Source organism: Vicia villosa, linkage group LG2, assembly GCF_029867415.1.
Source record: "Vicia villosa cultivar HV-30 ecotype Madison, WI linkage group LG2, Vvil1.0, whole genome shotgun sequence".
In the NCBI taxonomy this organism is placed as follows: domain Eukaryota; kingdom Viridiplantae; phylum Streptophyta; class Magnoliopsida; order Fabales; family Fabaceae; genus Vicia; species Vicia villosa.
Genome location: NC_081181.1, coordinates 151719483 through 151735550, shown reverse-complemented (window position 1 = coordinate 151735550; position 16068 = coordinate 151719483). Strand labels below are relative to the sequence as shown.

At 34.7% G+C, this 16068-nt stretch overlaps 2 protein-coding genes across 2 annotated transcripts; one reads left to right on the top strand and one right to left on the bottom strand.

Annotated features, from left to right (window-relative positions):
* Positions 1 to 6275: 6275 nt before the first annotated feature.
* On the bottom strand, positions 6276 to 8072 carry LOC131647081 (ethylene-responsive transcription factor CRF2-like). Its single transcript, XM_058916994.1, has one exon. It carries the CDS (start codon positions 7325 to 7327, stop codon positions 6389 to 6391), a length of 939 nt encoding a protein of 312 aa, XP_058772977.1. The 5' UTR covers positions 7328 to 8072; the 3' UTR covers positions 6276 to 6388.
* Positions 8073 to 12586: 4514 nt separating this feature from the next.
* LOC131650343 (uncharacterized) lies at positions 12587 to 14116 on the top strand. The gene has a single exon (XM_058920057.1). It carries the CDS (start codon positions 12587 to 12589, stop codon positions 14114 to 14116), a length of 1530 nt encoding a protein of 509 aa, XP_058776040.1.
* The last annotated feature ends 1952 nt before the right edge of the window (positions 14117 to 16068 follow it).

The following is a 16068-nucleotide window of genomic DNA, read 5'->3' as shown; positions in this document are numbered from 1 at the left end:
CACTATGGTGTCCTTCTTCAAGAATATTTTTCTGAAGCTCGATAACGTTAGGAACACAAACACGGTGTCCAAATCTCATTATACCATTCTCGTCAATTCTGAAATCACCCCCTTTGCCTTGGTTAATCGAAGTCAATCTATCAACCAACTCAACATCATTTTTCTGACCCTCTCTAATCTCATTAAGGATACCACTCGTCAACTTTAACATACCTAGTTTAACACTATAAGAAGTACCTTCACATACCAAACTTAAATCTCGAAATTGCTCAATTAAATTCAATTCTCGAACCATCAGCATAGACATATGTAAAGACTTCCTGCTTAAAGCATCAGCAACAACGTTCGCTTTACCCGGATGGTAATTTAGCCCAAAATCATAATCTTTAAGGAATTCCAACCATCTTCTCTGCCTCATATTAAGTTCTTTCTGATCAAAAAGATACTTCAGACTCTTGTGATCACTAAACACATCAAACCTTTAACCATACAGATAATGCCTCCATAATTTCAATACAAAGACCACCGCAGCCAACTCTAAATCATGAGTTGGGTAATTCCTCTCATGCACTTTGAGTTGTCTTGACGCATAAGCCACAATCTGTGTATTCTGCATTGGTACACCACCTAATCCCATTAATGAATCATCACAATACACCACAAAAGATTCCGTCGGATTCAGCAAAATCAGAATAGGAGCACTAGTCAACCTCTTCTTCAACTCTTGAAATACTTCTTATCACTTCGAATCCCAAATAAACGCTTGCCCCTTTCTAGTCAACTTAGTTAACGGTAATGCTAACTTCGAAAGTCCTTCTATAAACTTCCGATAGTAACCTGCAAGACCCAGGAAACTACGAATTTCGGAAGCAGACTTCGGAGCTTCCCATTGAGACACAACTTCTACCTTCGCCGGATCTACGACAATACCATTCTTGGAAATCACATGACCAAGAAAACTTACTTCGCTTAACCAGAATTCACACTTCGATAATTTGGCATAAAGCTTCTTCTCTTTTAATAACTCTAACGCAATTTTGAGATGTTCCATATGTTCTTCGTTGCTTTTGGAATATATCAGAATGTCGTCAATAAACACCACGAAAAATTTATCAAGATAAGGATGAAAAATCCTATTCATGTATTCCATAAAAACACCAGGTGTGTTTGTAACTCCAAATGGCATCACAGTATATTCGTAATGACCATACCTTGTTCTGAATGCAGTCTTTTGAATATCGTCCGTCTTCACTCGAATTTGATGATATCCAGACCTCAAATCAATCTTACTAAACACACTTGCTCCAACCAGTTGATCCATCAAATCATCAATCCTCGACAATGGATACCGATTCTTGATAGTAACTTTATTCAGTTGTTTGTAGTCTACACACAACCTCATAGACCCTTCCTTCTTCTTCACCAACAACACCGGCGCACCCCACGGTGATACACTCGGACGAATAAATTCCTTCTCCAGCAACTCTTCTAATTGACTCTTCAATTCAGCCAACTCAGATGCCGACATTCTATAAGGTGCCATCGACACAAGACTAGTTCCGGGAATCAGATCGATAGCGAACTAGTTATGAATCAATATAGATGTTAAACTTTGTATAATGAACTACATTCTATAAGGTGCCATTTCTTTTAATCTTTGTATAATGATCTAGTTATGAATCAATATAGATGTTAAACTTTGTTTTCATGTTTTATTATGGTTTGAATCAATATTAAGAAATATATTGAATCATCTATCAATGACTAAACTCTAGACATAGATTTGGTTGTTGATATTCACTTTGTATAAGATCTTAATGTTTGTGTATTGTTTAACAGAATGAGACATCATCTGTTATTCTAACCGGTAAAATCGTAATGCCGCTTTACACATAAACAGTGATAAATGATTATAGAGATGAATAACTTTGTTCATATTATAAGATTAAGAGAATGCATATGTAATAGGTTTTTATTGATCATTGTGTTATTTGTAATCTATTTATGATTTAATATTGAGGATATCTTTGTTTCATTGTTTAACCATGGGTTTGAATTGCTATTGAGAGATATGATTCGAATCTTGATCTAAGATAAGTCTCTGTTAGATTCTAAATGCTATACATAGATTTAGGTCTAACATTCACATAAAGTAATGATTCTTAATATTTCCATATTGTTTGATAGGTTGAGACATCATCGAATAAATAATAAGGTTGAAACCTTATCAGAAGTTTAGACATAAACTCTGTTGTGAGTGATTTGTGATGATATTGATGAATGTTTAGATTGTGTATGATTTATTGGTAAAATGAATATTCTATTGGTGGAAGAACTCCAATCCTGTCAAGTTCTCATTTCTCTCCGAAACTTTGTTTATCATTCGCCCATTTTACTTCCGTAACTTTAAACTTTCAAACATCTTGTAAATGTAAGCTTAAAATTATTGTAACTATTGAACGAAATTAGATATCTCACTAATCCCTGTGGAGACAATAAAACAAAAATACTTACTTTTGCTCGCTACATTACCACAATAACAAAATGGCATCGTTGTCGGAGAATGGTGTTTAGATATTAATTACATCGCAATAGTTTATATATTTTAAAGCTTTGTACATTTGTTTATATTGTTTATATTTTTGTTTTGCATAATTTTCGCTCAAGTGTTCGTTAGGAGTAGCTTCAGGTGAAGGAGCAACTAGCCAAGCAAAAGGAAGCGCCAAGAAGGAGCTTATACTAAATAAAGGCGTTGAGCTAACGACATTAACCAAACGCTTGTTGGGAGGCAACCCAATTTTAAATTATAGTAGTTTAGTTCAATTTAATTTCAAGTCTAGTAGTTTAGTTTAATTTCAAGAGTTTTAGCAAAAAAGTTGAGTTTGTTCTCATAACTTGTTTTTTATTGACTTCAGGAGGAAACTAGTGAGTATTCCAAGTTTGAATGCATCAACTTGCAAATGTTGGGTAATGATAAAATATAGAAAAGTTGGTACAAGGTCAAGGTACATGTTTATTGCTTTCTAAACCATAGTATGGGAATGAAACTTATAATTTGTACAAATATCATACCATTCATTCTTTTGTACTACATGTCTCATGAATGAATCACTTTAGAACAAAGCCCAATTGTGAGGAAGCTTTCCATTGTTCACTATATGCACGGGAGACCAACAATTCTTGTTTTAACTAGGTTTTATTATGGTTAATCTTGCATTTGTGTTAATTTTATGAAAGCATGAAAAGGATAAAGGCACTTTTTGAAATTGAGCATAACCACCTAATCAAAAGTAATCTTAGCTAATTCTTTTTCTTGTTGGGATTGGAAGTATTTCACCATAGTAGTATGTATTTCTTTTAATCTTTGTATAATGAACTAGTTATGAATCAATATAGATGTTAAACTTTGTTTTCATATTTTATTATGGTTTGAATCAATATTAAGAAATATATTTCAAACTATTGACCTAAGATTATCATCTATCAATGACTAAATTCTAGATATAGATTTGGTTGTTGATATTCACTTTGTATCAGATCTTAATGTTTGTGTATTGTTTAATAGATTGAGACATCATATGTTCTAACCGGTAAATCCCGCAACGCCGCTTTACACATAAACGGTGTTAACGAGTGATAGATGATTATAGAGATGAATAAATTTATTCATATGCTAAGATTAAGAGAATGAATATGTAATAGGTTTTTATTGATCATTGCGTTATTTGTAATCTATTCCTAATTTAATATTGAGGATATTTTTGTTTCATTGTTTAACCATGGATTTGAATTGCTATTGAAAGATACGGTTCGAATCTTGATCTAAGATAAGTCTCTGTTAGATTCTAAATGTTAGACATAGCTTTAGGTTTAACAGTCACATGAAGTATTGATTCTTAATGCTGCCATATTGTCTGATAGGTTGAGACTTCGTCAATTAAACAATAAGGTTGAAACCTCATCAGAAGTTTAGACATAAACTCTGCTGTGAGCAATACGTGATGATATTGATGAATGTTTAGATTGTGTATAACTGATTGATAAAATGCATATTCTATCAGTGGAAGAACTTCAATCTTGAAAATTCTCATATCTCTCTTAAACTTTGTTTATCATTCGCCCGTTTTACTTTCTGTAACTTTAAACTTTCAAACATCATGCAAACGTAAGCTTAAAATCATAATAATTATTGAACGACATTTGATATCGCACTAATCCCTGTGGAGAAGATAAAACAAAAATACTTACTTTTGTTTGCTGTTTACCGCAATAACACCTATCAGAGTCTTCTTGATCCTTGCATTGACATGCTTTAGAGTGTGATTCTTCAGAGTCTGGACCTTCAGAGGTTAACATTCTTCAGAATGTGATCTTCAGAAGTTGACCTTCTTTAGAGTCTGGGTCATCTGAGTCAGGTTCTCAGATTCTGATTTTTCAGATTCTTGATCTTTCAGCTTCTCTTTAAATGTTCATTTTAGTGCTAGTACTAAGTTTATATTATAAATTTTAGTCTACGCTCCTGCTTACTTGAAAATACATTAGTACACCCAATTTTTCTTTAAATATTTTGCTATCATCAAAACTTTAGAGATATAGTACAAACCAATTTTGTTTCAACAACATAACAACATCCTTATGTATAAACAAGTTGCATGCAAAGAGAGATTTTCACTCAGGGGCAGTTCCAAGGCCCAACTAACTCAGACATGCGCCCGGGCACAATCCCTATTTTCTTTGTACTCTCCCAATCTAATAACTGATTTTTAGACAAAATCTGGAGCAAAATTAGGGACAAAATTAGTAAAAATAGGGTGTGAAAATTAAAACAAATGAATTATTAATTGTGTAAAGTTTTTGCCCAGACTGTCTAAAATTTCTGGCTCCGCCACTGTTTTCACCTATCTATTTAAAATTTGTTTTAGGTCTGCATGTATGTTGCTTTTGTATATATTTTTTTTCTTTATTGTGTTTCAAGAAATATAACCAAAATCGTGCGGTTGACATTTTCATCATTTGTGTTATTTCTTTGATTTATTTTCTTTGATTTATAGCACGATATGTTATGTACTCCTATGATATAACCATCCTCTAAGTCATTTCTTAGTTTTAAATGGAGGTGGCTTTTCAATATCATCTTCCCTTTCTTCATTAATCTAAATCCTTTTATAATCAAAATGTTTGATCAAATATTCAATTATAATATGTTTTCAATGAAATGAGCATTAACCGAAGCTTTGTGATTGTTTGTGGATTTTCGTTGCAAAAAATATAAGATATTTTTGTAGTGTTTACACCTTCAAAAGGGACTGAATCCAATAATAATATATATTTTCTTTGATAAACTTAAATCTAGATTTAATAAGCCACGCCATTATTAAAGATCAGAAAAAGCCATCAATTTCCTTTATGACTTATAATCTATGAAAACCGTTTGTGTCAACCATAATTAACCGTTTGTGTCAACCATAATTGACAACGATATACAAACCCATATTTTATTTTGATTTAATATCTTGAATATCTACAAAGCATGCATAAGATACTCCACTTTTTGGAGCCAACTAGTATTCATTCTCTTATTCACTCTATCACGTGAGTGGGGTGGGGCTGTTACCATATGTTATAACTTTGTTCCCACTTCCCACCAATTTCATTTGGTGGGTTTTGTTTCAAGGACGTACTCAACCATAATGTCCAATTTATATAAGGGTCATGCTAACGAGTGCTCCAGGGGCACTCTTTAAGCATTCTAAATAAAGAAAATATTTTTTCAAAAGTTCACCATTTCAATTTTCGATGCATTAATTACGCATATTTCCAAGAAAAACTTACTTTTTAAAGCTATTAAAGAGTGCCCCTGGGACACTTGTTAGCATTTCCCTTTATATAATACAGATATTTTATATCATACTACAAAAACTATTGAATGCCAAAATAAAATTGCTTCCCATTTTGGTGACAAATATTTTATTTTAGATGAAAAAAGTTAATACGAATTGAAAACTATCTAAGTTTAAAAGTTATTAAATAATGGCAGTTTTTTTTACCCAACTAAAGTTTCAGCAGAAAGAATGATAAATAAACAAAAACAAAAAAAATTCAACAAGAAATTACAACTAAAATTATAATAATTAAACATTAAAGAAAACTGTTAACACTAATTCAAAGCTTCAAAGGACTGAACATTCATTACTTGTTGTACTAATGTACTATTACAGCGCAAATATGAAAAACAAAACAAAACAAAGAAAGTTAAGAGAGAGAAAAATAATTAGTTAAACTTAATACAATAGTTATTTCTCGCTGATACAAAATTTGCAGACTAAGAAGCCAACACAACAACGAGAATCCTACTAATTATAGTTAATTATATAACTAATCCATAAAATTAAAGAGCAAGAAGAGCATCAGAAGCAAATAAATCATCAATATCTTGGAAAAAATCTTCATCCTTAGGCGTATGCAAGCTTTCTAAAGCGAAATCGAAATTGAAATACTCCGAACAATCGATATCGCCGTAGAACATGTTCTCCGGCAAGGTGTTGAAGCTGTTAAACTCATCGTTCGTCGGTGAAGAGCCTTGGAAATCAAATAGTATATCAGATGGAATCGAAAACAGTGATTCAGATTCTTTATCGTTTGTAACGGAAACGGATTCAGCTACTTCTTCGGAAGATGAACAACACTGTAGAACTGAAGTAGGAGAAAACAAACTCTTACCGTTCTGAGTTTGTGTTTGAGATTGAGATTCGTCGCCGGAGATGTAACCGTCACTCACCGGTAACGGTAACTGAGGAGTAATTTCAATTTCGGGAGATAGTACTTGACACGTGGCGGGTGGAGTTATAAAATTAGTTAGCGCGTCGGGACCACGCAGCTTAATAGCCGCGTTGTCGTACACTAAAGCAGCTTCTTCAGCAGTTTGAAACGTGCCAAGCCACACGCGCACGCCACGCGACGGGTCTCTTATCTCTGCCGCCCATTTTCCCCATGGCCTCTGCCTAACTCCTCTGTATTTCTGCCCGGAGGTGACTTGCCGAGTCGCCGGAGCTCTTGTTTTTCCACCGGTGGTAGTTCTGTTTCTCTTCCTCGGAACAACACCGCCGTGGCCGGTGTTACCACGGCCACCGCATGGCTCTATGATAATCTCGTTGACAAACTTTTTAGTTCGGTTACGTTTTGAAGATTCTTCTTCGTCGCTGGAGGAGTCAGTAGCGTCTTTGTCTGTGTAGGTTATTGTGACTATTTTGGGAAATGGATTTTCGGGAGTGTTTTCTTTGGTGAGGTTGATGCGGTGAGTGTGTTTCTTTGTTGGTGATAGAGTCATGTTGAGGAATGAGGATGAAGGTGTGTTAAGGTTTTGATTTAGTGTATCAGTTTTTTGGGGTTATTAGCATTTGAAGTGATGAAAAGTGGAGAGGGAAAAAGGGAAGAAAAGAGAGAGAAATTCGTTTGGGGGAAGGAATTAAGAAGAGAATAAAGAGAAAGTGGAAAGCAAAGGGAGAGAGATAGACACGTCTTAATAAATACTAGAAAAAGAGAGACAAAACAAAAATTACAAAAACTAGTTATATGAAATTTGAAAGGAAGAAGAGTTTGAAGGAAAGTGTGAAGTAAAAAAGGAAAGAAAAAGAAAACAAAGAGAAGAGAGAAAAAAATGCAGTGGAAGGAATGAGGGAGCGCACAAGTTGAGTGACAGAAGGTACGGAAAAAGTGAGAGGGGTATGAAATGTGGGGGCAGAAAAAAAGGTTGAAAATCTCAAGGAAAGTTCATAGAGGAAGAAAATTTGAAAATAAACAGTAACAAAAACAGTGTCTGTGTTTTTATCCGAAAATGAAAAAAACCATGAATTGTGATATTATGCAGTGGTGTGTGGTGTGGGGGCTGTGGGTCGTTGTAACCGTACAAGTTTTGGTTTGAAAGGGTAAGATAACGGCAATATTACTGATGGTTTCAGGAAAATCAGAGTGTGTTTTGATGTACTAAGTGGGTAAAAATGGGGGGTGAAAATGGAAGTAAGCGGCTAAGCGCTGAAAAGGAAAAATAGCACAAAGGTGAGAAATATCCAAGTGAGTCTGGCTGGAATGAGATGAACAAGTACGGTTGTATTTTTATACATGGAAGAGACATATTCTGACCATTCAATGAATACGGTTAATAAATTATTTTTGTTAAATAAATTACTATGAGAGGTTCGAGAAAGGATTTTTTTTATGGAGGTTTACATATTCATGCACTAAATGTAATTTAATGGTATTACTTGAATGAGTATTGAAAATAAAATTTATTTATCGTCTATTATAAAGATAAGGTTTGAAATGATTATATAAAAACTTACACATATTAGTAACTTAGAAACGATCATTTTGTAATGATGAGTTATAATCAATGTGAAAAATTTAGTATAGAATTGAAGTTTTTTCACTCAAATTTCTTGTTGTCCATTGAATCTCACATCACTTGTCTTTTTAAAAAGCATACATTGATGAAAATAAGTTTCTGTCTTAAATCTTAGGCGATATTGTTAGATTAGAGTTAGTCATTAAGATTCGTATTCTCGTACTCAAGTTATATATATATATATATATATATATATATATATATATATATATATATATATATATATATATATATATATATATATATATATATATATATATATATATGAATTTTTAGTGATTATCGTAAACAAAAGATAAAAGATTTTCGAATTTCCATTGTAATGACAAAAATATATAGAATAAAGATTACAATAAATTATAAATATTAAATAATTGAAAAAGACTAAACTATCTTAATAATATAATAATATTATTATTTAATATCTTCACTCAAATTCATGATGCATTAATAGAAAACATCGACTGTTTATCAGTCAAGAAACATAATTGTGTCAGCAATTTGCAATCTCCAAAGAGGAAGAGAGGAACGGTAGAGTAATTGCTCTATGCTAAATGTCATACCCCAATTTTGCCCCTCGATATATAAGTCCATTCATTTACCAGACGTTCGCTTCATACGCATATCATAGCATGCATTTCATCTCGCATAATGCCTAAAAGGTCAACCAGAATAAATTTTGGGATTTATAGACAGATTGATTGAACTAATTCTCAAATGTACGTAAAATTAGTGGACACAAATTTATAAATCAAGCTTGCAAATGGCAGTTTTATTAATCTACGGGTCGCGTAGTTCAACCTGGCAGGTTCATTTTTAATTTTTTGATTCTTTTTACGGTTACATTTTTACCTGTCAGGGCATGTTTAACTAGGTATTTTTATTATAAAATTTAATCAAAACTGTCTGTCTTCCGAAAGTATATTTCGTGTTGATGATTTTAGTGCATTCATTTTAATTTTTCGAGCAATATCGCGCTCAATATTTATTCATTTTGTGTCATTTTATTTTTGTTTTTTACATTAAACTGTCTAATTAAATTAAATCTAATTTTCAATTGATTTTATTTTGGTTGTTTGAATTAGTTTGAATTTTATTTAATTAATTGGTTTTAATTAGTTTTAAACTCTTAATTGAACAAATCATTAAAATTTATTTAATTAATTGATTTTAATTAGTTTTAAACCCTTAATTGACCAAATCATTAAAATTTATTTAATTAATTGGTTTTAATTAGTTTTAAACTCTTAATTGAGCAAATCAAACACTTTCCATGATGACCCTCACTCTCTCACGTGTTAAAACTCAGCAGTCTCACAATTTTCTAGTCAGCCCACCATTCCACGATTTCCTCAATACAACGGCTTTCTAGTCCACTTCAATCCCAACGTCACTCTCCACAATTTCTCAGTCAAGTTCACTCCTAAACTTTCTCAAACCCTATCACACGTACTGAGTCTTACTACCATCACTATATAACAGCATGTTTCATTCAAAAAAGGAAGAGAGCCACTGCTTGCACCACCGCAATAAGATCCACCGTATAACACCCTCACACCAACCGAGATATTCCACCATTCTACACACATAATACTCACTTACCACAAAAGCCAAACTTTGTCTCAGCAACACAAAAGATAGTTAAAGATAATAACAAATAAGAAGGATAGTGGAAACACAAGAAGGTTGAAAGTTACTCATGCTGAAGAACCAATGCAGAGATGAAAAAGAAGCCTTCTGAAACAAGATCTAAACCGGAAAATTTACCATTGTATACACCTCCTTGTTTCGATTCTGGAAAGTAATTCCTCCGCATCCAACAGCTTGTGCGACGACCATTGCACCGTCATCGAAGTTAGCACGCAAATCCGGTCATAAAACAACAGCCAACACCATGAAGCCCCTTTGCGAAATTGTCTCATCACCGTAGATCCGATATCTTCTTCCTGGTGCTTTCCTCCACGGCTACGTATGTTGCTAATCCCTCGCCATAATTACCACCGACCAGGTTCCACCCCTTCACCGGTTTCTCTTTCCTTGCATTTTTAATTTACGGGTGTTTTCTTTGTTTGCCTCTGTGAGTTTCCTTTTAATGTTGTGTGTAGTCAAAATATGTGTCTTATTATAACAAGGTAACTATGAAACATGCATGTGGCTTTAGTGTGTGATTGAAATGTGTATGTAGTTTTAGTGCATAATTGAAACATATGAAGAATACATCCCCATACTGTACGTGAACAATAAAGTGACTTAGGTTTAGTTTTATTTTAATTCAAAATTAGTTTAGATCTAGCTATTATTTAGTTACATATTTTTCCATTAATTTTTTTTTATTCTCTCTTTAATTATTTGTGTTAGTGTTATTAATTATTATTATTATTTTTAAGTTTTGTTTTAACTTATAATAATAGGATTTTTCTTTTTCAATTAAAACATTTTTATAATAAAAAGCGTCGAGTTGTATTTTCAAAATATTTTCATGATAAATATGGTGTGAAAAAATTGGTTGAGCACTGCTTGCTCCTCCAATTTCAAGTATTAGACCGTTTGTTGTTTCAGACTTGTGGTCTAATATTTCTCCTTCCATGCATAATAAAAATCTAATAAGTGAACCATGTTTCACCTCACCATTTTCATAAAGAAAACTTTTAGGATGAAAACGATTGGTTGAACACATTTTGTTCCTCCGATTCCTCGTAATTGGATCGTTTGTTGTTCTAGACTTGTGATCTAATACTTGTCACCCACATAAAAAATAACTTCAAACTTATCAAACTTCTTTTTCGCCCTTGCGTAAATTTTCGAAAACCTTTTCAAAATGAATGTGCCTTAGCCCTTTCGACACGAAGAACGAACACATAGACTTAGCCTCTCAGACGAGCAAACAAGTCGAAGTTCAAACGTTCGAAATGTCTAACGCATCATTCTTCTAAAATCAACCAACAAACCCGTGGTTTTTTTACCCCGAACTACGGAGCTCTGACTTTCCCATTGCACGAGGGAATACGTAGGCACAAGACGTGATGTCTTGGCGAGCCCAATAAACTAAAAAACAAAAACCCGTCTTTTATTTTTTTCTCGCTCACTAATTAGAAGATAGCAAATGATTCACGATAACACTCAAACACATAACTAATTAAATGGGTCCCGTTGAGTACAACGGGCGCGAGGGGTGCTAATACCTTCCCCTCGCGTAACCGACTCCCGAACCCGATATGGTTGCGATGACCATTCCATTTTCTTTATAGGTTTTATTCGACGTTTTACCCGTTCTTTAGGAACAAATAAATATCGATGGCGACTCTGTTAATTTTGCCGGCCGCGACAGCTGGCGACTCTGCTGGGGAGATTGTCCTAAAGCGAGTCCACCCTAGTTTAGTTCTTTGTGTGTTTGAGTACTTTATTTTTTTTATTTTGCTTTCTTGTTGGTGTTTATATTCTTGCTTATTTTTTTTATTCCATTCCTTACTATCTCTTTATGCTTTATATATTATATATTGTGTTGGGAATTTTTTGGATTATGATAAATTGTGAGAAAAGCCCACTACCCAGGCTTCGAGTAAACACCTAAGATAAGATGGCGGTTGCGTAGTAAAGATCCATTGGACTTCAGTGTCTCTTGGGTCGATACGAAAACCCAGCTTAGAGTTGATCCTTTTAAGGAGGTTGTTGTCTCGTATGTTAGTACGTTGACATCAATTTCTGTAAAAAGGATCCATAACTCTAAGAGACCTTTAGAATACCCTGAAATGGATGGTGGCGTAGTATCGACCTGTTGGACTTCATTGTCTCGTCAGGTAGGCGCGCAAACCATTGCTCAGAGATACGCTTTTGAAAATATCGTTAACTCGTACGTTATTCACGCTGATGATGATATTTTCAAAAGGGGATCCGTGACTCTGAGACCCAGTTATCCAAAATCCCTAGAGCTAACCTTTGTGAGTGGGTGTTATGGGTAAACAAAACATATAACTATCCCTTATAGGAGGCCTACCCAATTAGGTTATTTTGTTGTTACCTCGTACCATTACATGTAACTGTGCATAAAGCATTACATTACATTTTTGCATGCACCACTATGCATCTCATATTCCTCCACACAAAAAACTCATGTCACCTCTTGTCCATAACTTGTTAGCTGATTCCCGATACTCGTAGAGAACCCGTGGTAACTACAGAAGGACAATGGAGCAACTTGAACAAAATCAAGTCGTGCTGAGAGAGGACATAGATGCTATGAACCATAAGGTGGGCCAAATGTTGGAAGCTCTACTAGCTTTGTCAAAGAACAATGTCCAACATCCTGTCATAGAGAATGTTGATCCTACATCTGGCTTTACTGTGGTGAACAATCCAATATACGATTCTCCTCCTGAAATGGATGATCCTATCCAACCTCATCCAGTGCACACCGCTGTATCTAATCAGATCCCTACAAATCAAGGACACTCCACTATTCCCGATACGCATATACCACCTCCTCATGCTTCTAAAATGTCTCAATGTGCACAGACAAACCCAATGATTAACACCAGAGCTCCTCAGGATACCGAAGTTATTCAAATGTGTCGTGTCATGGAAGAACAAATAAGAGCCCTAGAAGGAAAAGACACTCATGGTCTGGATGCTATTGACATGTGCTTAGTGTCAGACATCGTAATCCCGCCAAAGTTCAAGATGCCTAAATTTGAGAAATATAAAGGGTTTAGTTGTCCAAAAACTCATTTGACGATGTTTATTCGGAAGATGGCCGCGTACGCTCATTATGACAAGTTTCTAATCCACTGTTTTCAAGATAGTCTCAGTGGAGCGTCATTAGAATGGTATACGCAACTGAAAAGAAATGATGTACACACCTGGAAAGATTTGGCTATGGCATTCCTAAAGCATTATGAGTATAATATTGATATTGCTCCTAGCCGTACACAATTGCAATGTCTCTCTCAAAAGAGTAACGAGTCGTTTAAGGAGTACACTCAGAGATGGAGAGAGTTAGCTGCTCGTGTTCGACCACCAATACTTGATAGGGAGCTGGTTGATATGTTTTTGGGTACCCTGCAAGACCCATACTTTGAAAAGATGATCAGTTGTGCGTCATTAGGCTTCTTTGACCTAATGATAATTGGAGAACGCATCGAAAGCGGTCTCAAAAATGGAAAACTCCAAGGTGCCTTGAGTAGCCATACTAGTGAGAAGGAATGCTTTAGTGATTCCCAAAAGGATGGGGAGGAAGAAACTGATGCAATTTGGGAAGCTCTGCAAGCTCCACCTCATATATCTTATGATCAACATCCGTATGTAGCAGGTATTCAATGCCAACAACCACTGCTTCTTAATCCTCAGTTCCAACAACCACAAGTTGTTCCTTATGTAAATCAGCAAGCCCAAGGCAGTGGATATCAGAATCGGTGTGAGCCTCGAAATAATCTAGAAAGAAGGAATTCTCCTTTGGATCCAATTCCTATGACCTATAGTCAACTTCTGCCACATTTGGTTCGAAGCTCGTTGGTGTTTCCCAAGTTTCTTAAGCCACCAAAATCATTTCCACCTGAGTACGATTTCAATGCGCAATGTGGATATCACGCTGGAACAGTAGGACACTCAACTGAGAACTGCAATGCCTACAAAGCCAAAGTTCAAAAGTTGATCGACCAGAAGTACCTGACCCTTCAAGGAGGAAACTTGTTGATGAATGGCAACCCCATACTCGAGTGAGCGCCAAGACTGCAAGAAGAACCTCCTGAAGTGGAATAATCAAGAAGGAGAGCTCATCCTCAAAGCTGATAATCCTTATGACAACTTTATCATTTTCATTTTCAATTTCTTTGTTTGTTAATGTACTATTTGCTTTTAAGTTTGTTGTTCTTAAATGGTAATATTAATGAAATGGGCATGCATTTGAATCAATCCATTCGTATTCACTCTATACATATTCATTATTCATAAAATTATATATAAAAAAAATTTCTCCCATTTCACTTGTCTTTATCAAAATTTTGTTTAAGCAAAAATTAGAAGGAGAATGATGAAAACGAATACCCAAAATTGTTGAATATATACTTTTGAATAAAACTTTGCTGATGATGTAAGGCATTGTCTCAACTTCCCAAACACGGGAGATATAAGGAAGATAATCCCTCGTCAACCCCTTTGAGCCTAGAAGTTGATGTTTCTTTCTATATGAAAACCAATAATTTTAACCAGGGGCAGGGTAAGTGTTCAGTTAATAGGGCGATGCATTCAAATTTCAAGGGAAAATATCCCATTAGAGGTTCAACCTCTTCCTCTCTTTGCATACAACGTCGAAGAACTAGTGAAAATCCCAAAGCTTGCAACATTTATTTCTCTTGAACCATCAAAACATGTCAGTCATAATTCTTTCAACAAAAATCAAGTGAACAAATGTCATACAAGTTGTTCTAAATAAAAATCAAAGAAAAATCCCGCTAAGTCGACACCCTTGAAAAGCGACTTAGGCAAAAATTAGGGCATCCCGCTGGATTGAAAGCTCAAAATAAACTTTCCAGGCAAAAGTTGGGGATACGAAAACAAAACAAAAAAAATATAAAGATCATTGAACAAGATTGTGTGACTTCCAAATCCAGAATAGTGACTGCCACCTCAGAGATCATTGGTTTTTAAACCATCACATCATTATTTGCAAATCCTATTGGAAGTTGAATGTATGTGTCTATTAACTGAATATAGGACTGGAGAATATCACGAAGAATGGGGTGGGTTAATATCAAAATTTGAGCCTATATCATTTGTTTTGTAAACCGTGAACCAGACCACGTTACAACCTTCAAAAGACCTAATTGAAGCAAGGTTTATTTCGAAAGTATAATCAGCACGGTTTCGTTAACCTGACTCCTAAAGATATTTGCTAAACCATCTGTCTTGATTATCACTTCATCTTTCACACTTTAAAAAAAACCAGTGACCCATTCACTGTTGTCTTTTCGCCTTCCTTTTAATAGTGATGTTGATTTCGAAATTTGCATAAACATTGCATTAAAATTACCATTTTTAATAAACGAATGTTAACTGCAAGTCAGCACTTAGCATCAAGGAAGTTCCAACAATGAACAATCAGCAAGGATTTCGACCATTCTTAAAGGAACCAATATGGGGCAAAGCATTTGAATCCACTGTTATATGGATTCAATTCTTCCAAAAAATTATGCATTCAGGGGCATCGTCCACAATATCAGTCAGTTTGGGGCAGGTTGTTCTAAGGTTAAGTCAATCTGGGGCAATCACGTCGAGATACAGTAAAATCTCTTCAAGGATAAATTAATAAGGGGCATCCTGCATTGAAATCCGAGATACTGGGGCAAGTCATCTCAATGTCTGATTACTGTACATTGTTTATAAATGTCCGTTCGAGACAAAATTCCTCAGAGACCCCGCAGATTGGGGTATAGTACAGACAAACAAGTCTTCTCTATACCTTCAAGCTGCTTAAGAGAATTTCTGTCAGACATCGGCAACCTTTGAGTTCAAAATGAGTGTCTGGAATTATCCTAGCACAACATCTTCTTGATGAGAAATTTGTTACAAAAACTTTTTTTTCTTGATTATTCAAATAGTCAAAGTATCTTCAAGCATTGTCATCAATCGTCATATCATGCATCGCATCTTGTGCATCATGTAGTCACACATAT